The sequence below is a fragment of the Sciurus vulgaris genome (genome assembly GCF_902686455.1).
Source record: "Sciurus vulgaris genome assembly, chromosome: 9".
NCBI classification, from domain to species: Eukaryota; Metazoa; Chordata; class Mammalia; order Rodentia; family Sciuridae; genus Sciurus; species Sciurus vulgaris.
The window spans coordinates 133,094,411-133,115,318 of NC_136469.1; the positions used below are offsets into that span (position 1 = coordinate 133,094,411).

At 37.8% G+C, this 20,908-nt stretch overlaps 1 protein-coding gene across 10 annotated transcripts in view; it reads left to right on the forward strand.

Moving 5' to 3' along the window:
• The first annotated feature begins 1,460 nt into the window (after nucleotides 1-1,460).
• Nucleotides 1,461-20,908, forward strand: part of LCORL (ligand dependent nuclear receptor corepressor like) — a 132,870-nt gene continuing 113,422 nt past the window's right edge. For 2 of the 10 annotated variants that reach the window (XM_079154238.1, XM_079154236.1), the window contains exon 1: nucleotides 1,463-1,842. In XM_079154238.1, the coding sequence (XP_079010364.1) occupies nucleotides 1,686-1,842 (157 nt within the window). In that variant the 5' untranslated portion in view covers nucleotides 1,463-1,685. Of the gene's footprint in view, nucleotides 1,843-20,908 lie in introns of all 10 variants that reach the window. The other 8 variants (XM_079154239.1, XM_079154243.1, XM_079154245.1 and 5 more) reach the window with 8 other exon arrangements.

The following is a 20,908-nucleotide window of genomic DNA, read 5'->3' on the forward strand; positions in this document are numbered from 1 at the left end:
TTTTTGGATACTTTGTGACTGCACTTAACTGTTCCATCCTAACTAATGTAGATTACTACGAAAGTCATCAGGAAACCTACAAAGGCATCCTAGCAATTTGTGAGTGGAAGTGATAACTGAAACCATCCACTTGTAATTTCGAAAGCACTTTCACCAGTGATTTCACCTGTCTCCAATTGTGACTGTCCTAGAAAAGGCATTTATAAGATTTCTAACTTCATTGCGTCAAAAAAGGAAAACTTTTATGAAGATGTAGTCATATCTTCACTGCTGAGGTAATGATAAGCAATACTTCTCTACAGAGGGAGAGAAAAAAGAGAAAGGTGGATAAAGATAAACCACAAAACAGGGAGAGTGATACAGAACTCAGAAACATATTCCCCACAGATATGTGCATAAATTCCCAGTAATACACTTCTCAGTAAACTCTGGGTGGTTTAGTCTCAGTTTGGGCCCTCTGCAACTACACACGAAATAAATACAGGATCGCTCTGGTGCAAAAGTAAAAATCTAATTGAAGTCTATATTTAACCAAAAAATTCCTTTCTCTTAGAAGAAGTAATTTTCTTTAGCACAGCGCAGAACTCACTCCATAACAAATTTAAAGTGCAGATTCCCATGCTATGCCCTGGCACTGTACTAGGGTCAAGCGAATGAAAGATGTCAAGGCACAGAAGTCTCAGGGGGTCGTTTCCCTCTAGGAGTTGATATTTTGCGGATCATAAAAAAAAATTTCCTTCCGGAGTTTGCGGCCAGCTACATTCTCCCCCGTAAATAATTTTCGGTGAAAAGGCTCTCATCTTTTTCTAATTCTAGCAAGTATTTCCGCCTTACGATGATCTCTTCGCCTTGGAAACTGAAGTCACTGCGGAATCTCTCTCTGGACGTCTGGAAATTATTTCAGATGCAACTGGCTTGCCCTTTCCATAAAGTGACAAGATGACAGTGACCCCGAAAAGTTTCCAGCACTTAAAGCACAGTCTGAACTTGCAAGGGCCAACAGTTCTTGCACTTCCATTGCGGAGCCTATAAGCTCTGTCTGTCTGCGCGTCTGTCTGGGCAACGTGGACAGTGCACGGTCTTAGGGGCAGGGAGTGGGAGTCTAAACCCACTCTAGGTGCAGCGAAGAGAAGTTCAAGGCCAGTCCGCTAGCTCCAGCGTGCGCAGAAAACCCGTGCGTGTTCATCCCGGCCGGACTACAAGGCCCGGCGTGCACCGCGCCAAGGCCGCAAGTTCCGCTTCGGGACCTGGGCGCAAGGGAGCCTGGGAAGTGAAGTCTCCGAACGGCCAGAGCTAAGGCAGAAAGGAGGCGTTGCTAGTCAGCTCCTTTAGCACGCGGGTTCCTGGCTCTGCTCCGGGTCTCTCGCTCCCGCTCAGGATTTTCGCGGGCGGCGGGAGCGGTATGGCTCGCTTGAGTAAACTCCGGGGGGAGGAGGGGAAAGAGGAGTGGATAGGGGGCGGGGTCAGCGGAAGCGGCAGGTTGCTTCCTTCTCTTCTGGCTCCCTCCCCGCCTCTCCCTGAGGGAGCGGTGGGAGGGGGAGGGAAGGGCAGAGGGAAGGTAGTGACACGTGTCAATCAACCCCCTCCGGGGGGCGCGCGCTCCGGGGCTCGCGCCGAGGGCTCGCGCCCCTGCCTCGTGCCTGCGCCGCTCGTATGTAAATGAGGGCGCGTGACGCGGGACGCAGATGGACAAGGGAAGAGAGAGAATGGCCGCTGCCGCCGCCGCTGCTGCCGCCGCCGCCGCCGCCGCCGCTCAGTGCCGGAGCCCTCGGTGCGCGGCGGAGAGGAGAGGATTCCGGCGGGAACTCGACTCTTGGCGCCACCGCCTCATGCACTGTGTAGGTAAGAGAGACACGGGTCGGGGCCCCGGGCTCCGCGCGGCGGCGGCTGCCGCAGCCCGAGGAGTTTGTGGCTGAGGGGTTTAGTTGAATCTCCGGTTCGGGTCAGTTCAATGGGGAGCGAGATGGGAGCGGCGGCGGCGCGGCGGCCCCAGCGCTCGCCTTTTGTCTCGGGGGCTCCTCGCCCGGCGCGGTCCGCGCTCGGTCGCCTGCCTGCTCGGCTCCTGGGCTCCCAGGGAACTGTTGGTTCGGACCCGCTCGCCGATCCCGGAGGAAGCCGCCGGCTCGCGCTCTCGCCGAAACTCCTCGGTGCCCGTCGCCGCCCGCGGTCCTCGCTGTCAGGAGGAGGAAGCGGCCGGGCGGGTCGGCGCCCTGGCCGAGGGGAGCCGGCGGGAGGAAGGCGGGCTGGTCCGCGCCCCCGCCGAGCGCACACACACCCCCTTCTCGCCGCCGGGGGCCGGGCCGGCGGACGCGGCCGAGTTCCCCGGGATCCAGACCCGGGGGACCCCCGGGCGCTCGCGGGGCGGGGGGCGAGGGCGGGGGGCGCCGCCCGAGGGGCGGGGGGCGTCCAGCTCTGCCCTCTCGCGCTCGGCGGCCGCGGCGGCGGCGCTGTGTGTACCCCTTTAAGAAGGAGCCGCTCGAGCGCTGACGGTTGGGATTTGAAGTTCTTCCTCCCTCTTTGGAAGTCTGGACGGATGGGGGGTGTTGCCACGGCAACGGCACCCTCCCCCCCTCGGCGCGGACGCCCCGACGACTCTGGTCCTTTCACTGTCATGTGATGGACTCTTCCCTGCACACAGGCTCGCATCGCCCTCCCCGCGCGCAGCCCGCTTGGGCCGCAGCGCCGTGGTGCCCGGGGGGCGGCGGGGGTGTGGTGCGTCCGACTCGTTCTGCTCCAAACTTCTGGGCTTGGACTCTCCTTCCGAGGGCTGCTCTGGGTGGCGGGAGATGGCGGGACTCCCCACCTGGCAGCAGCCTTTTTTTTTTTTTTTTTTTTTTTTAATTTTTTTTGCCCGCGTGAGACTGATGCCTGGAGCTGTTGGGCCGGCGGGCGGGGGGCGCGGAGCGGCGGGCCCGGGCCGGGGCCGGGGCGGCTGCGCCGTCGGGTAGCGGGGGGTATGGGTGGGACCTGGAGCCTTGCGTCGGCTCTGCGGGCCGGGAATCTCGGCGCTGGGAGTTGGGGAAGCCGCGGTCTCACCTTGTTTCCATCTGTGGTTGCGCCACCTCGCGCCCCTTCCCCTCCCCACCCCTCTGCATTCGTTTGGTTAGCGTCTTAGGATCCTTGTTTTCACGGGTGGAAAGGAGACCTTCCTGGGTTCAACTAGCAACAACTTCAGCTGGAAATGTGCCCTGCAGAAATCCTTGAACCTAGGAAATCGTGCAGGAAGGAGGGCCGCTCCGACGAGGGGCGTCCAAGTGCTGTTGAAGACATTTACTGTTCTGTTTTACCTTTATAAAATGTATTTTGGTCTTCTCTGAGGAAAAGTTAAGGGAGAAAGCTTTAGTCAAGTGTTCGTAAGTGATCTCAGTCCATACAGTGTTTAAAAGCGGGGAAAAACCCTCAGGGAAATCTTTATACAAATGTGTTGGGTATTGGTGCTTCTTGAATGCAAAATGGACCTATCTTTGCAAGTACCTGTGTGAAGATCTTTTCTGCTGAAGAAACTGTGTAGAATTGTTTGAGTTCATTAAGAATCAGGTAGGATGACAGCATTGCAATACTGGTTCATGATGTTACTGTGTTGTTTTGCCAAGACATACAGTGTTTAAGGTTGTCTTTGGTCAGTTTTTATTTTAGAATAGTTTGGGGTTTTTCTCTTGCTTATCCAGATGCGACTTTGCATCTCAAAGATACATGTACCTTTGGAGAAAAATCGAATTTTAATGAGACAAAATTAACTGGATTTGATGGAAAAAGGAATTCGATTTTATTTGACTTACTTGCCTCAGTACTCAAGTAATGTTTGAATACACTGAAAACTGAGTTAATACTGTGTATCTAACAGACGATCTATACTACACTTTAAAAAAAATATGTATTGTTTTAGTTGTAGATGGACCCAATACCTTTATTTATGTGGTGCTGAGGATTGAAACCGTTGCCTCACACATGCTAGGCAAGCACTCCACCACTGAGCCACTGCCCCAGCCCCTATACTACACTTTTACTGTAACATATAATTGTACTGTACATGAAAAGAAATTTTTTCCTGGTTTCTATCTATATTTGAGAATTGTTTCTCATAGTCCTAGTCCTAGTCAGGAGAACCATCTCATACTTGATTTTTGTCACTGTTTTTAAATAAACAATAGAACCCTTTTAAACGGGATATATACTTGATAATTGGGGTTGGTTTGGTGTCTTGTCGTACTTATGGTCTAAAGGTAGTTGTGTAATTATTTTGAGTCACCTTTTGCTATTAATATGCTACATTCATTACTTCGTAAACATATTTACAAAAAACCATATTCTTTTGCATGTGTGTACATATGTGACCTTTTTTTTCTGTGTTGAATAGTCAGTGCTCTTACTGCTTGAAATCATTTTTACAACATAATACCCTTCTTGCTTTTGGGGGGGAAAATGATCCAGAGGTTTTACTTGTGAGATAAGAAGTTGTTAGACTGCTTCTTAGGGTCGTATAGCAACTTAGTAGTGAACTCCTAGAGAAGTTTTGAATCTCAGCACTTAAACGTTAACTCTTTAAGGTAAATGATTCAGTTTTACTAAAATAGTCAAAATTTATAGGGAAGCAAGTTATTTTAGTTGTCAGTGACTGCTTTTAGTTAATTGTAATGGTGAAATGCTTGACTGTATAGAAAGAGATGTTTACCTTCTTCTAATTATGGAATTTATCTATTTACCTTAGATTTTTGACCTTTTGATTCATTCCTGGTTTTTGCTTTTAAAAATGGAGAGTTGTCCCTCTTTGTCCCAAATAATAGCTCTGTTTACAATGTGGTTCTTTTTATAATTTGATGCTTTTTCTGTTAGCATCCTGTACCATGTGAGTATGCTCACTTTAAAAAACGAGTGATGCTCTTTGGATGCAGTAAATTGTACTTAGAATGATGATGAGCAGTAATAGACATAGCCCTGAATCTTAGGAACATGTAATTACTATCTGATGAATCAAAATGAAAAGAGTTAAGTCTAGAATAAAATAAATGTATTAGTACATTTAAAAACAACATCCAGACTTTTGTGGAGTTTTTAAAATATTTGATTTGGGAGATAGGCCAGTTTTAAAAAACTTTTTATTTTGACATAATTTTGATCTTATAAGGAACTCCTATATACCCTTACCCATATTTGCCAGTCGTTTCACATTTTGTTTTAATTGGCTTTATCATTCTTGCTTTATATTCATATATGTATTTCTGAACAATTTGGGAGTAATTTGGAAACATCATATCTCTTTACCCTTAAATTTTTCTGTGTATATTTGTGTATATTTCCTAAAAACAAGGACATTATCTTATCTAACCAGGGTGAGTTATTAAAAACCATGAGATTTAGTATCGATACATCATTATTATCTGATTTATAATCCATATTCAAATTTTATCTGTTTATCTATTTTCTCTATAACCCTTCCCCCCCCAATGCAAGGTCCACTCTGAGATCATGGACCACATTTGATCATCAGGTCTCTTCAGTCTTTTAAAAAAATCAGGAGTACTTCCTCAACCTATTTCTTGACCTTGCCTTTTTAAAAAAGTACAAGGCAGTTATTTTGTAGAATATGCCTCAGTTTGAATTTGTCTGTTGTTTTCTCATGATTAGATTGGTTATACATTTGGCAGGAATACTACTGAAGAGATGTTTTGTTCTTCTCAGTACATCATATCTTGAGGCTCATGAAGTTGATTTGTCCCGGTGTTGTTGATGTTAGGCTTTGAAAATTTAGTTTGGTGTGAAAATTTGTCTGTATCCCTGAAAGTTATTATTTATTCCTTTGTAATTAATGTGCATCTTATGGAAAAATATTCTGAATAACAGGATGTTGTCATAGTCTGAATCAAAATTTTACCCAAAAGTTTTAGCGTCCATTGATGATTTTCTAACTTCATTCCTTCAGCAGTTATCAGAAGTTGACATTCTGTCATAAATCAGTCTTTCCTCTCCTCTCCCTTGTTTATTCAATTTTTTTTATCAGCATGAATTCATATTTAGTGGCTTAATCTATCACTATCATCATTTTGATTCTCAAATTGTGCCAGGTTTGCCTAATAGGAGCCTCATCAAGATGGTTCCTGTGTGTAGCGGTTTCTAGGTTCATGTACATTACTTGTTCCAGCAATGGCATCAGCTGTTTGTCCAAAATGACTTTGTTCTTTCAGTGGAAAATAAATTTAGATACACAAATTGAGCACTAGGTTTTAGGACTGTTTTTAAACCCTATTCTAATGCAGAAGCTCATAATCAGTGTTAAGATTTTTTCTGAGATCATACAGTAAAACAAGGTGGTAAAGATTAGAATTATTTTATAAATTTTAGAGTCTTGCCTATATAATACTGTGTTCTGTAAAAATATAGTGATAGCCAAATATCTAATTTTAAACCTTCAGGTAGGCACATTAAAAAGCACATTTAATTTAATCCAGTGTATTCAAATTGTCATTTTGACATTTACTCATATAGAAATTATTAATGAGTTGATTTATATACTCTTCTTAGTAAGCCTTCAAAATTGAGTATTTTACATTTATAGCACATCTCAGTTTGAACTAGCTGCATTTTAATGATGCTTATTACTAGCCACATGTGGTAAAAGGCCACCTCATTGGGAAGTTTAGTTCTGTCTTGGTTACCGTGGCACCATTTACCTTAAAATCTCATGATAGTAAACAGATCTCTAACTTATCTTTTCCCCCAAATTCTTTACTTGGGTATTACAGAATAGAAAATAAAATGGGCTCTTGAGCTACACTATTTGTATTTGAATCTAGTGCTACATTTTGTGGTATGGATGAGATTCTTCTTTGTATTTCAGTTATTTCATCTGTAAATTGGAGATAATTAGGTTGTTTGAGAATTAGTTGTGTTGATATATGCTAATATGTGTTTTCCATACGGAAAGCATTTACTGTGTTAACTGTTATTTTTATTATTTTATTATGTGCTTGATTTTACATTTTATCAATAGATTCTTTCTGGTGGAAATGGTGAGGAATAAAAGATTATGGGACATGTTGGCTGAGAGATAGTAAGGGCATGAACCATATCTTTTCTAGAGTACTTGGAGCCATAAAATTATTGTTTTAGCATCAGAGTATCACTTAATTTAATGCTGTCTTTTTATGTGAAGGAACCAAAAAGCATTTGATGCCTTCCTGCATTCTAAGGAATCTTTTGGCAGCTGAATACAAAAGATTAGTTTTCATTCATGTAAAAAAAAAAAAAAAAAAGTATACTAGATCAACTTGAAGTTATTTGTTATTGATAGTTACTCTTTATGTTGATCTTCATATTAATCAACTTGATACTTTTTTCTGCCTGCCACTTGCCTCTTGCTCTTTTATCTTACTACTGACTTCTCCCTGTATTGTTGCTATTGCTCTGTAAATCCCAGAAGAGTAGATTTACTTAGAAATTTGGATTGATGGCTAGTACTGGTATGCATGTGGCAAGTATCCAAAAATTTTGGTTCTACAACTGTTTTCAAACATCAGCAAATATGTTATCTTTTTTAAAAGTTGTAAATTGTGGTACCATTTAAAAACATGCCTTAGACAAATGGAATCCATGGTGCTAATGACTAGTTGAATGGTTAAGACGAATCTCCAAGTGTCTCTGTAAAATAGACATATTGATGAGTTTTGCATGCATTATTGAAATTGTCTATACTCCTGGATCATTTCATACTTGGAAGAATAAAATTCTGCCATCTTTGAGTCCAAGTAGTGAGTGAAATTTGTGTTTTTGCAGATGTTATATATGGACTGTGGACTGGTCTTAACATAGTCCCATTCTTTATGGTGCCATGTCTTTGTGTCCATGCTGCTTCCCTTGACTGACTACAGGTTTCCACCCCTCCCTGAATGGCTGTTGCACTTGATAAGTTGCTATTATGTGTACCCACATTCCTCTGATTTGTCTGACATTACTCTGGTCTACAGTTCTTCTACCACAGTACAGTCTTGGGAGGAGCAACAAAGGTATGTAGATTTTTTGGTTATGTAACTTTTTCTTTTTCATCAGTAAGTCTAGTCTTTCAATTAAAATGTCCTCCTTTCTGCATGCATGGAGTTCCTTTCTTTTCCTTCTTGATAACACTCTTTCCTCTTGGTATCCAGACAACCCTGATTTACAATGGTTCTTTTTTTTTTTTTTTCTTTATGGTGGTACTAAAGTAATATTATTTAGCAGAAACCATTTGAATTTTGAATTTTGATCTTTCTCTGGCTAGCAAAGTATAGTATGATACTTTCAAGATGCTAGACAGCAGTAAGTCACAGCTCCCATTTGGCCACACATTCATGAAGGTAAACAACGTACTCCACAGTAGATTACATGAGGTACTGGTTAGTCAGCCATTAAATATACACTAGGCTTGTGTTAGATGATTTTGTCCAACTGTAGGGTAACGTAAGAGTTCCAAGCACTTTAATGCTAAATTATGATCATGACATGACCCAATGGTAAAACAAGGAGCATATCTATGGCTAGCATTCATGACTGATAGATAGAAATTAGAGCACCAAAATTGTGGGTCCAAAATTTTGAGCACTCACTTAAATTTTATTAGAGTTCATACTTAGGGCTGAATCTGTAATCAAGAGATACTTTCAAAGGTTTTTATTCACAACAGTTAAAAAAAAGTGAATGGGGCCCAAAATACTACTACTAGGAAACTAACAAATAAAATAGTGCCATCTTTGCATGTAAAGAATAATAGCTTTTTTTTTTTTTTTTTTTTTTTTTTTTTTTTTGCCGTACTGGGGATCAAACTCAGGGCCTTGTGCTTTCAAGGCAAGCACTCTACCAGCTGAGCTATCGCCCCAGCCCTAGCACTTCTTAATTAAAGCTAAATAAAAAGTTTTCTTAAAGCTCAATAAAAAAAAAAAAATTTAAGAATTTTTGTTAGAACATTGTTAGGAATCTTTTTTCTGTATCTCATCTCTTTTCCTTTTATATGGTTTTCCCATAATTGGCAACAACCTTATTCTGCTTATATTTGCTTCTTTTCTTTTTCACTTTAATCTGTTGCCAAGTTGTCTCATGGGTTCTATTTTTTTTTTTTTTTTTTTTAATGTAAGCATTTGGACAAATTCAGATAAGATTCTGGTTTACATCAGTATCTGCATTGCTGATTTTACTGTCTTCCATTGTAACTTACTATAAATCATTGCTAGAAATAGCTGCTTTGATTTCATAGTTTACAAAGTAGTAATATCTTCCATCTATTTTTTTTCCATCAACTAAAAACTATTGACCACATTCAACTAGTTGGTCATGCTATTAGACAGTCCTGTCTCTTCCCATATTTGTCCTTATAGTTTCTTCTTTAGGCAGCACAAGCTTTTTCATCTATTTTTTAATCGTATCTTCTACTCTCCTTCTCAATCACCTTTAAAATTTAGCAGCAACCTAGAGTCTTCTAAAGTACTTACTGGAAAATAATTTTGGATTTTTCTCTCTCAATTCAGATTGGCCAGTTCTGATGAGTGTATGCACGGTGTGCTTACAACTTTGTCCATTATTCACCATATTTAAATAGTGAGCTGATGAGAGACAGAGACTAAGTTTTCATAAATGGTATAAACTTCCTTCTTAGCCTCTATCATAATCATTGTTGTAAGTCATTTCATCTTTCAGGTGGATTTCTGTGAAACTAAGGTAATATCTATCCTCAAATGTTTGCTAATTTTGTCTTAATAAGAAGTGTTAAAATATTTATGTGTTGTACTTTCTAGACTGAATATATACGTTAGGGTATTAGCAGCATAAAGAAGATATTTAAGTCCATGGAAATAGATGAGATTACCTAGAGATATTATAAGGATAGTATAACTAGTGAGAACTCAGTACTACACCTAAAAGAATTAAAAATTCCTTGGATAGAAGAAGAACCTCAAAGTTAGACCACTGAACTTTTGGCAAGCAAGGCCTTTGGCTGAGTAATAAAATTAGGAGAGAGTCCTGTCACAGTATACAAGAAGAGAAGTTTACAGTAACAGGGTTGTTACATGTTGATGAGATTTAAGTACCTAGGTGAAACAGAAACATACATAATTTTTGGCAACATGAATGTTCTAGGTATCCTTGACTCGATGAATTTCAGCAGAGTCTTGGAGATGACAACCATATTGTAATAGGTCAGAAAGCGATTAAGATATGTTCAATTGGAGGGACTGGAGTTGTAGCTCAGTGGTAGAGTGCTTGCCTAGCATATGTGAGGCACTGGTTTGATCCTCAGCATCACATTAAAAAAATTAATTAAATGTGTGAGTCCATCTACAACTAAAAAATATTTAAAAAAAAATTCGTTCAAGTGGAGATAATACTTATTGTAGACTACTGGTTAAGAGCCACGTTTTGAGGAAGAAACAAACGAAACAGTAATTGGAGTCATGGAGTGTAGAGATGTTTGTTTTTTAGATGGGAGATACCATTTCTAATTCTAAGTAGGATGGGGAATACTTTTTGAATCAGTGATATACATGATTCTTTTATATGTTGAATTTAATTAAACCAAGAGCTGATAGCAACAGAATATTGACACATATATATTAGACAAAGAAATAAGATGAACTTGGTTTGAAAGAGATTCATATTCAGAGGAATATGAACTCTATATTTTTTCTTTTTGTTTTCAAAAACTATTTCCCTAATCAAGTTAATAATTAAAGTATGGTATGTGTGGAATAGATGCATTCTATATTTTAAAGGATATTTTTCTATCAATTTACTATTGTCAGTCAGTCATCAAGTAAGTCCTGCTGTATGCTGTTTGAGTAGGGTATAATTCTGTTTTTCTTCCTTACTGGCTTCCAAACTGGCAATAGATTTAGGAATCAGGGATCAAAATATTAGCTTTTTAATGGTAATGTTGCATTGAAGAACTTGGAAGTAGGATCAAAAGTAGATATCATGCTTCCTTTCTACCTAGCCCTCTGAATTGAACTTAGCAACCTGTTAAAGACAGTGCAACTAAAGTTGCAGGCCTTTCCTTAAATAATAAGTAAGCTCTACCCCAGTGAGTCAGAGTGAGCAGGAGGGTTGGCCATCATTGAAAAATGACTTTTAAAACATTAATATATCCCACTAGGGCACAAACCATCTAGATGTTGCTGGTATTAGTAATTTCTTCTTCCTTTGGGAGGAGTAGAGAAAAGGGCAGAAGCTTCTTCCAAAGTACTGCGCTAAAGAATGTGAAAAGCTTTTGTGGGAATTCTACCTTATGGAAGGCAGGAACTGTGGGTTGGGTCAAAAAGCATGCTGTTTACCCTGTTTGGATTTAGACTTTGCTTTTAAAAGAACTCACAGGATTTAGGAATGTTAAGTATTAGACTTGGTATAATACAATGGAAACACAGAGGAGGGAGCAGTTAATTTTGATTTGAAGGATCCAGAATAACTAGACGTGAAAGGATTGAATGAAAGCAAGGATTGGTAAATTCGTCTGTAAAGGACTGGTTAGTAAATATTTTAGGCTTTGCCAAGTTAGAAGAATAGACAGGTGGGCAGGCATAACAGACTTATCCATCCATCCTAAATACACTGTCCTAAGTCCAGTGTAATATGACCTCTCTGTAGATATGTTCTCTGGATAGCTCACTCCCAAGAGTGATACCTAAATGAATGAGCTTGACTGTGTTCCAGTAAAAATTTATTTTAAAAAGTAAGTGGATTTAGCTTGCACATAGTTTGATGATCGCTGTGTTAACGAATTCAGCTGGAAAAGCAGTGTAGGGAACAGAAGGATAGTATAAGAAAGTTATATTGTCTAAATAATGATATATTCTGAAGTACTTAGTACTAATTACATGCTACTTAGTACTGTCATATGTATCATCGAAGTATAGGATGAGAATAAGAAGTGGAACTGAAAGTATAAATTATGACCTCTACAGGGAGGACATTATGAGCCTTTGAAGTTTTTTTTTTTTTTAATGGATGATAAGCATGATCAGATAAGACAGCTTATTTTCATTTGAAACATCTGTTGTTGGTTCAGGTTTGAGCATTTTTTGTTTGCAGTAGTTTCAAGACGCTCAAATTGAAGCAGCCCTTTTGAGTCAAAACCGTGAAAATAAGCAGGTTTTTCTTCGGTTATATCATTTAAAGACAGTGGATGACTGAAGTACTTTTAGATGGTACCTTTATTTTTGAACTTTCAGCAACTTGAGAAATGAAGAAAAAGGAGGAAGATGAAAGCCCAGATATTATTGCTGTTACTAATAGAGACCAGGTCAGAGACTAGTCAGATGAGCTGTTCTAGGCTGACTTACTCATCCTGTCAGTGTAATATGGTCTCTCTGCAGGTCTGTTCTCTCTGAATAGCTTGCTCCCAAGGACAAGAGGAGTGAAACCAAGTGAACTTGTCTGCTTAGTTATTCACTCCAAAGTCAACTATCAGAAAAATCACTTCTCTTTCCTAGAGATGAAGAATGACTCAGATTGTGCATCTGAAGCATCCTTCCTCATAGAAACCAGGAGGAGGGTGTTGGGATGCCTCTAACAGGGCTTTTGGGACTTTTTTATAGGCTCTTACCTGTCGGTAAGTGTATTATAAACAATGTAACTTTTCCTGTACTGATAACAGTTCAAACTTCCATATTCTGAATGTTTTCTAAAAACCATATTTTACTGCATAATTGTTGCAGATTTGAGGCAATTTTCTTTTTCTTTTTTTTGGAAAAGAAGCAGGATGTAACCATTATGTGAAGCTTTTATTAAAATTGTTTCAGTGATTACTTAAAAATCACTTATTACTAAACCGTTGGAAAATTAGAATGCATGAAGTACTTGTGAATATACCTTAGTACAGAGGCAATGATTATGTGGCAAAATATGGAATATTTAATTCTATAGTGTTTGAAACGATTAGTTTTTTAAACTTTCAATATAAAATTGTTAGTTTCCTTGTTTTTAAATTAACTACTTAAGTAGGATATATAGATAAAACCCATGTTTGACTAGAAAAGAGACAAATTTTCCTTCTGTATCGTAACTTTCAATTAAATTTAGAAGGAATTAGCATAAAAGAATAGAACACTACTTATTTAGGTGGAAAAAAGTAAGTAGAGTTGGCACTCTGTAACCACGTGTGGATTCCCCATCCATAGATTCATCCAACCTTTGAGCAAAAATAATTTGGAATAAAACTACATTTGTACTGAACACGTAAAGCTTTTGCGGGTGTCATTCCCTAAATAATACAATATAATAACTATTTACATAGTGTTTACATTGCACTAGGTATTGTTACTAATCTAGAGATGATTTAAAGTATTCAGGAGGATATATGTAAGCTATATGCAAATACTATGCCATTTTATATAAGAAACTTGAGCATCTGCAGATTTTGATATCTGTGTGGGTCCTGAAACCAGTTCTTCATGGATATTGAAGGCCAACTGTACTTTGACAAATAGATTATTATTTGAATTAGGTTGATTATAAGTGCTTATACAGTTTATTCACTGATACTTCTTTTTGAAAATATCATCATTTGGTGTCCTTTTTCCTCTTTCTCTCCCTTTCTGAATAATTCATTATCAAAACTATCAAGTCGGACCAAACGGGTAGGTGTCCACATTGGGTGGGGTGTGTGGGAGGCAGAGCCATGTACTCTAGAAGATGTAGGATATCAGCCTGGTGGGATACTGAACATGTAAGGCTTTTTGGTGTGTTAGTGGAGTTGTGAGGGCAGAGAATACATCTGCACAGGAGGACTTGCAGTTGCAAGCTTTTAGAATCTAAGCAGGTTGAGTATGGTGTCTGTGAAGAAGAGTGGCCTGGAATGGTGGGGGAGGTTCTTTTGGTCCCAGTGAAGGGAGTTGAGACTGGAACAAGGTAAGAAAATAAGTAGGGAATGGACTTGGGGTAAGATGTATTTCTGCATGAACTCTTAGGGACCCAGCAGGTAGCAGGGGAGTAGGAGAGCATCCATATAGGATTGCAACCTTATGTGAGTATATTGAGGTTCAGGTCAGATGAGGAAGAAAAGTCCATTCATGGAGGTATCTGAGTGAAAGGTGTTAGCAGTTATTCACCAGTAGCAGTGCATGTGATGTGTCATTAAGTGCAAGGTTTCAGGTCCCTAGTGTTTGTTGGGAATAGGAAGTGATCTCATTGGAGAGTCGGTGCAGTCTGGGGTATCAGAGCCTGAGCAGTGTGGGGAGGACATTCTTGTAGGAATGGAAGGCATGAGGAATAAATAGCAGCCTTAGCAGAATGAGGAGATGATACACATGGGGTGAGGGTTAGATATTGGGACCAAGAAGAGTAAGGAGAGTGTCCATGTAGGGAATGGGAAATGGCCATAAAGAGAGGTTGTTTGTGCATAGCGAAACTGATAAAATAAGTATTAAGAACAATGGGAGCCAGATTTCTTGTTGTCTGAGATGGAACTTGCAAATACGAAAGCAGAAAAAATCCAGAATGCTCTCTGAAGTGTTAGGTTGGAAATGAGATATTGGTTCAAACTCATGGTTTTATATACACACACAAAACTATAGAAGTAAATGTGTGCATATACACATATAGATGTATATACCCACCCTATGTTGTTGCTGAGAACTGTGTAGAAATGAATATGATGTGTCATTCTTAATTCCCTGATTTTAATGGTGGTTTTCAAAAGAGAACACCTTTGTAAAGAAGTACTAATTAAAGAATTTAAGAGTAATGGACATCACGTAGGCCATTTACTTTCAAGTGATTGGTAAAAACAAAATTTTACTACACATAAAATATTTTTTGTAAGATAGTTATAATATAAAACAAATATTTAAAAGCAGTGTCAACAGTCTGCATATTATCTTCTCATGAATTAATCATTCAGTTCTTAAAATGACATGGTGTATGATACATAAATCATTTTACAAATTTTGGCACTAAAAATTCCCATTTGAAATAATGATAGCTAATATTTATTGTTTAACATGTGTTTGGCACTATACTATTTTTGATATGCATTACCACCCATAATTTTCACATATGAAATAGTGCAGTTTGCCTTCATTTTACAGATGAGAAAACTGAGACCTAGAGAGGCTTAGTGGCTTGCCCAGTACTTTCTGCCTTGTCAGTATGAAGGTAGAATTTACATCTGTCTAAAAATTTTTATTGATTCCCCATTGACCTTTTGATAAAGTCTAAATTCAATATGGCTTAGAAAGCCCAGGGTAATTTGCCTCCTCTGTATGCCATAGCTTTTTGTGTGTCATTCTACCTTGAGGGCCACCATCAAACAGTAGTTGTACAGTAGCATAGCAATGGTAGTATAATAATAATAGCACCTAACATTTATCGACCACCTATTTATACTTGTTTCACACATTTTAGATCCTTTGATTCTCACAATAATCTTGACTACAGCTGTCTTAGAATATTATAGTTGATCTTGTGGGATAGTAGAGATTCATTGAAGAGTTTTAAACAAAGTTAGTGCAGTCCTGTCTTCCAAATGAAAAAAGTTGACTAGAACAATGATTCTGATATCATTAGAGGATCCTTAGTAATCAGAGCTATTCCAATACTCTTTGAATTTTCTGCAGTACAGGGAATGGTGTTCGGCAAAGTATTTAAGGTAGCAAACTTATTATTTGGAATTATAAAACTTTGTTTAAATTTAGTAATTACAGCAGGCCTCCAAATATTTTACATAGTAATACAATGTATATCCAACTAACTGCCATCTTAAAAGAATAAAATATGACAGATGAAATTGAAATTCCCCATTGTAGTTTGCCAGTCCTATCCCCTTGCCTCCATTCTGGAGGTATATATAGTTCTTTTACTATTAGTCTAACATAAAACATTCATATTCTATTTCCTATAAATTAATTCAATTTGAAGAATTAGATATACATTATTTATTAGGTATCATCTATAAAAGATACACGTGGAGTTTTTCTTTTAAATGCTCAGCAAATCTATTTAACAGTGTATTATTCCAGATTTTTGTCTTCATTTCTATATAAGGCTACTTTTTTTTTTAACTACTAGATTTGCATAAAATGAGACATAGCACTGCTAATGACATCTTATTTTGATATTTTGGGCTGGCTAATTCTTTGTTGGAAGGGGGTCGTTTTGGCTATTTACCACCAGTACTGGCTTTTCTCCATAAGATGCCAATACTTCCATTTATGTACTCATTTGGGTGATAGGGAGACTTCAAGACCTTGTAATAAAACGCCTTTATTAATAGAGTTCCTGTAGTCCTTCAGTCATAGCAGAAAATATATCTGATGTATGTGTACAGAAAGGAAAGACTGAAGAGAATAGTAAAGCGCCACTGAAGAGAGGGAATGGTTACACTGAAATTAAAGAAACAGGAAAAGCACTAAACTAAGCAAGAAAGGGAATAAATAAATAAATGGTTATGAATTTCAGACAACTCCTTGATGCGAGAAAGGTGATTATTAATAACAGGCAGTTTTTAACTTAAAAGGGCTGCATTCTGAAAGTTATTTTGAGAACAAATGTCTTAGGTCTTAGACTGAAATTTTTCCATTAACATTTTTCAACAAATACTTGAGTACCTACATGGGCCAGTCACTGAGATTGGCATAGCAAGAAATAAGATGTGTTCCTGCCTCCTTGTAGCTCACAGAATTTTATAACATTTTTTTCAGATAAAAATATCAAATAAGGATTTATGTGACTTTTTTTTTTTTTTAAATGACTCTCCTTCCCCTAGTGTGAGTTGAGGGCAGAACACTTGTCTTTTCTTTCTCACTAATATATTGCCAGTATTTAAAACACGTGATAGACATGCAAATATTTGTTTTATGATTGGTAAGCTGAGGATATATTTCAAAATTACATATGACTCATTAAAATTATGATTAGTGCTCTAAAGGGAATAATACAGGTTGTTATATACAAATATAAAGCATATAACAAGGGATCTAGTTTGGTTTAAAGCTAGTTTAAATTAGGTGACGCTATAAATTGGGGCTGTATTTCTTAAACAAGATTTTAACAATGAGTGGTAGTTATCCAGATGTGTTTTAGGAGTGGGAATGGGTGTTGGGATGTAGTGTGGCTGACAGACAATATGTGAATGTCTGAGGTGAGATGCAAGGTGACTTTTCTTTGGTTTGAGTATTGGCAGTGGTTGTGGGGTGGCATGGTACGAATGAGATATTAATTTTCAGTTGTATAGAAATCTAGAGTATTTATAATAGAACAGTATGATAACATCAACTAAAACAATTTTAAATGATCATTTTAAATATTTTAATTTTGATACTTGAAATTATTTTAATTAATATTAATTAGATTAGTTATTTTAATTGAAAAATGAGTATATTCCATAGATATATGCCTGTGTTTCTGCCTCTGAGTGTATTTGATTAATTCATGCCCACATATCTAACCAAATATGAACTTCTATTGTGTCTAATACTACTCAAATAAAATCAAAACACAAAAACATCTCGTAGATTTTTTTTTTCTCGGTATTTATCCACCCTTATTTCTCAAGCCAGAAATCTTTACTACTCTCATTCCCACCACAAAATAATGAAGCTGTGTTACTTAGCTATTTCTGTCATGTGTAGTAATATGTCTCAAAGCCATATCTTTTCTGTTAGGTAAACTTTTAGCACATAAATTTGTGTTCTTTCTCTGAACACAAGCTTTCTAACAACAAGCTTTCTAACTATCCTTTTATTCTTTATTCTTTGCCCATTTCAGTCTATTTTCCACTTGCTGCTCGAGTGATCTTTTCTGAATGCAAAAATAATCCTGTTTCTTGTCTACTTAAAGGGCTTCCATGGCTCATTCCAGCTCTCAGATTAAAAATTAACTTCTTGGCACAGTGTGCTTTGCCCTTCAGGATCTGTATCTGTGCATGTCTCCAGCCTTTTATATTGTCCTTCTTTCAAATCACATTCTTTACTTCTGCCATATTTAAAAATAATTTCTAGACATTGCCATTTGAATTTAAATTAATTAAAAATGAAAATTCAGTTCCTCACCTACTGTATAGCACAGATTTGGATATTTTCTATCATTACAGAATATTCTGTTGCATAGCGCTGTTCTTGAGCATATCAAGTTCTCCTGTCCCTGGCCTCATATATGCTGCTGTCGTTTTCTAAATGTGTAATGTGTCCTGTGTTTTGCTTAGCAGTCACCTACTCTTCTGTTAGGACTGAGTGTGGTTATCTTTTCTGGAAAACCTTCCCTGACACCATCTTTTCCTGTTTTCTTTCCAACCCCAAAGTCTAGGTTGTTACATTTTGTCTTACTGTCTAATGCATTTAAATCCAGGGATCAGTATTTAATAGGTGATTTGTATTGAGTTTTCATTTATATTCAAAATAGGGCATATGTATACCAGCATGGAATTAAAGAGATCTTTAAATTGATTTCTCAGTACTGACTGAAGAAGCGCTTCATTGGGTAATTGTGACTGTAAGAAAAGATGTGTTATTTCACTTATAATATAGGTCAGAATTATCAGATTGGTTACTTGAATGATAATAATTGCATACATTTAATCAGGTTTTAAAACAGACTTGAAACCAGCAATTTAGGAGTGTGCATAAAAGTAAATAGTAAGTTCAAGGTAGAAAAGAATTGTGTCCTGCCAGATTTGAAGGGGGTGGGGAGTGGCAGTGTGCTTTTAATTTTTTGCCCAGGGTATGTCTTATGCTGTAGGAAAGAAACAAAAGACACATTTTCCCTCAGGTATATTTATTATAAATTTAATTACCGTATTTTTCAGACCAGAGATCTGACTGCTTTTTCTAAAGAGAATTTTGTTTTGTCTTATTTTGCTTTTTAAATTATGGCTTTGGCTTTGATTTGGTTTGGAGTTTGTTAATTCATCCAGCAATATGAGGCGATTATGGAAAAGATTTGGATAGAAAATACTAGAATACCACTTTATGAGTTACGGAAATAATAGCTTTCCTAATATATTTATTTTCAGTTATTCAAATTTGAAATGGATGATTTTCAGTAACCAAGTTCTCTGAATTCATCTGAGTTTAGCAACACTTGGGGTTGGAAAGACTTCCTTGATAAGGCTTAAAAGACTTAAATTGTATGATATGAATAAGTATAATGGGCATTTAAGGAGGAACAAATACTAATGAGGAATAGCTTAATTAGCAGTTCTTTCTTAAAACACAATTTGAATTAGGCAAAAGAAGGGCTTGAGAACAGTAAGTAGAGACAAATAAAGGCAGACTATAAAGAATGAGCAAAGTGTGAGGAATAGAGTGGAGGCAGGATAAAAACACCTGGATAAGATGGATGATTAGCGAGTGGTAAGAGATTATGCTTAGGTAAATTAGGGCTAGTTTAAATAAATTATAATCTTTTATTAAAAATGGCATTTCTTCTTACTGTCCTTTAATTTACACATGTGTACACACACTCGTCTATATGTATATGTTAGTTTCACCCACCAGGAAAGGGATTAGGATTATCTGATAGGAATTCTTCTATAAAATGTCATAGTCATGTGAACATATTATGTTTACTCTCAAGAAGCTTTTTTTTTTTTTTTTTAAGGTAGTTTTCTTATGTACACACTGTATTGTGCTTTTGCTTTCAAGTCATTATATCCCCAAGTAAAAGTCTCTTTATTTTTGAGGATCATGGGATTTTTTTAGTGTTCTGTGAGCATGCTGAAAGTCAGTTTATCAATTTATATGCTCAGAATGTTGGAAGCCTTGGGTAATCCCCAGCACCCCCCAAAAATGTGAAAGCCAGTTTGTCTTTCCCTATTACTGATGACTTTGACACCTAATTTTTAGTTTCCTGACATTTGTGGATTTCATTATTCTTGAGAATAACCCACCAAGCATTCTAACCTTAAAGTTCATGTAATTCTCAATAATGACCTTCCTCTTTCTTGGTTTAAAAAATTATCTCTTATGTCATATTAAAAAAAAACTGACAAAAACTGATTAAGGTGTAGTTTACAGAGTACATTTCTGTGAGTCTGACACACAAATAGTTGTGTTTCCAGCTCTTTAGCAATCAAGATGTAGGATGGTTTCATCATTCCTGGAAGTTCTTTTGTGTGTTGTGGTAGTCCTTTCCTACATCCAGTTATTGGCAACCATGTGCTTTTGTATTTTCTCTTGCATGTGTATACCTAGGAGTAGGGTTGGTTGCTCCTGTGTAATATATTTAACTTCTTAGAAATTGTCAAACCATTTGCATAACCTATTATAACTGTTTTTGCTTCAGATAATTGATTTTCTTTTAGAGCATTTAAAAACAGGGAAAGTCTTACATTTACCTTCATTTGTAATATTTTTCAGTAATCTTCATTTTGTCATGTAGATCCTTATGTTCATGTGGTAATTTATTTCTTGTGCCTGAAGAATTCTCTTTAATATTTCTTGTAGGGCAGATCTGTTGATAATGAATTCTCTCACTTTTTGTCTGTACGAAATATTTTCATTCTCCTTGCATTTTTGGACGATAACTTTTGTTAGGTATAAAATGTTGGGTGGAATTTATTTCGACTCTCTTGTGATGTCACTCCATTGTCCTCTGACTTGCATAGTTTGGGATGTGAGATGTGCTGCAGTTCTTTTGTCCTTTTTTCCCTCTTGCTGCTTTCAAGATTTTCTCTTAAGTATTCTGCTCAGTGTTTTCTGAGATTCTTGGATCTGTGATTTGAAATCTTTCATTATTTTTATAACATTCTCAATTACTATATTTTCAGCATTCTGTTCCATTCTTTTCCTTTTCCTTTTGGGATTCTAGTTATATTTATGTTAGACAATTTGATATTTTCTCACAGTTTTTGAATTCCCCCCCCCCCCCCCACGCCTCACTACCACCACCACCCTTTTCAATGTAGTATTTCAGTTTGGATACATTTTGTTGACCTACTTTAAAATTCACTGGTTTTTTC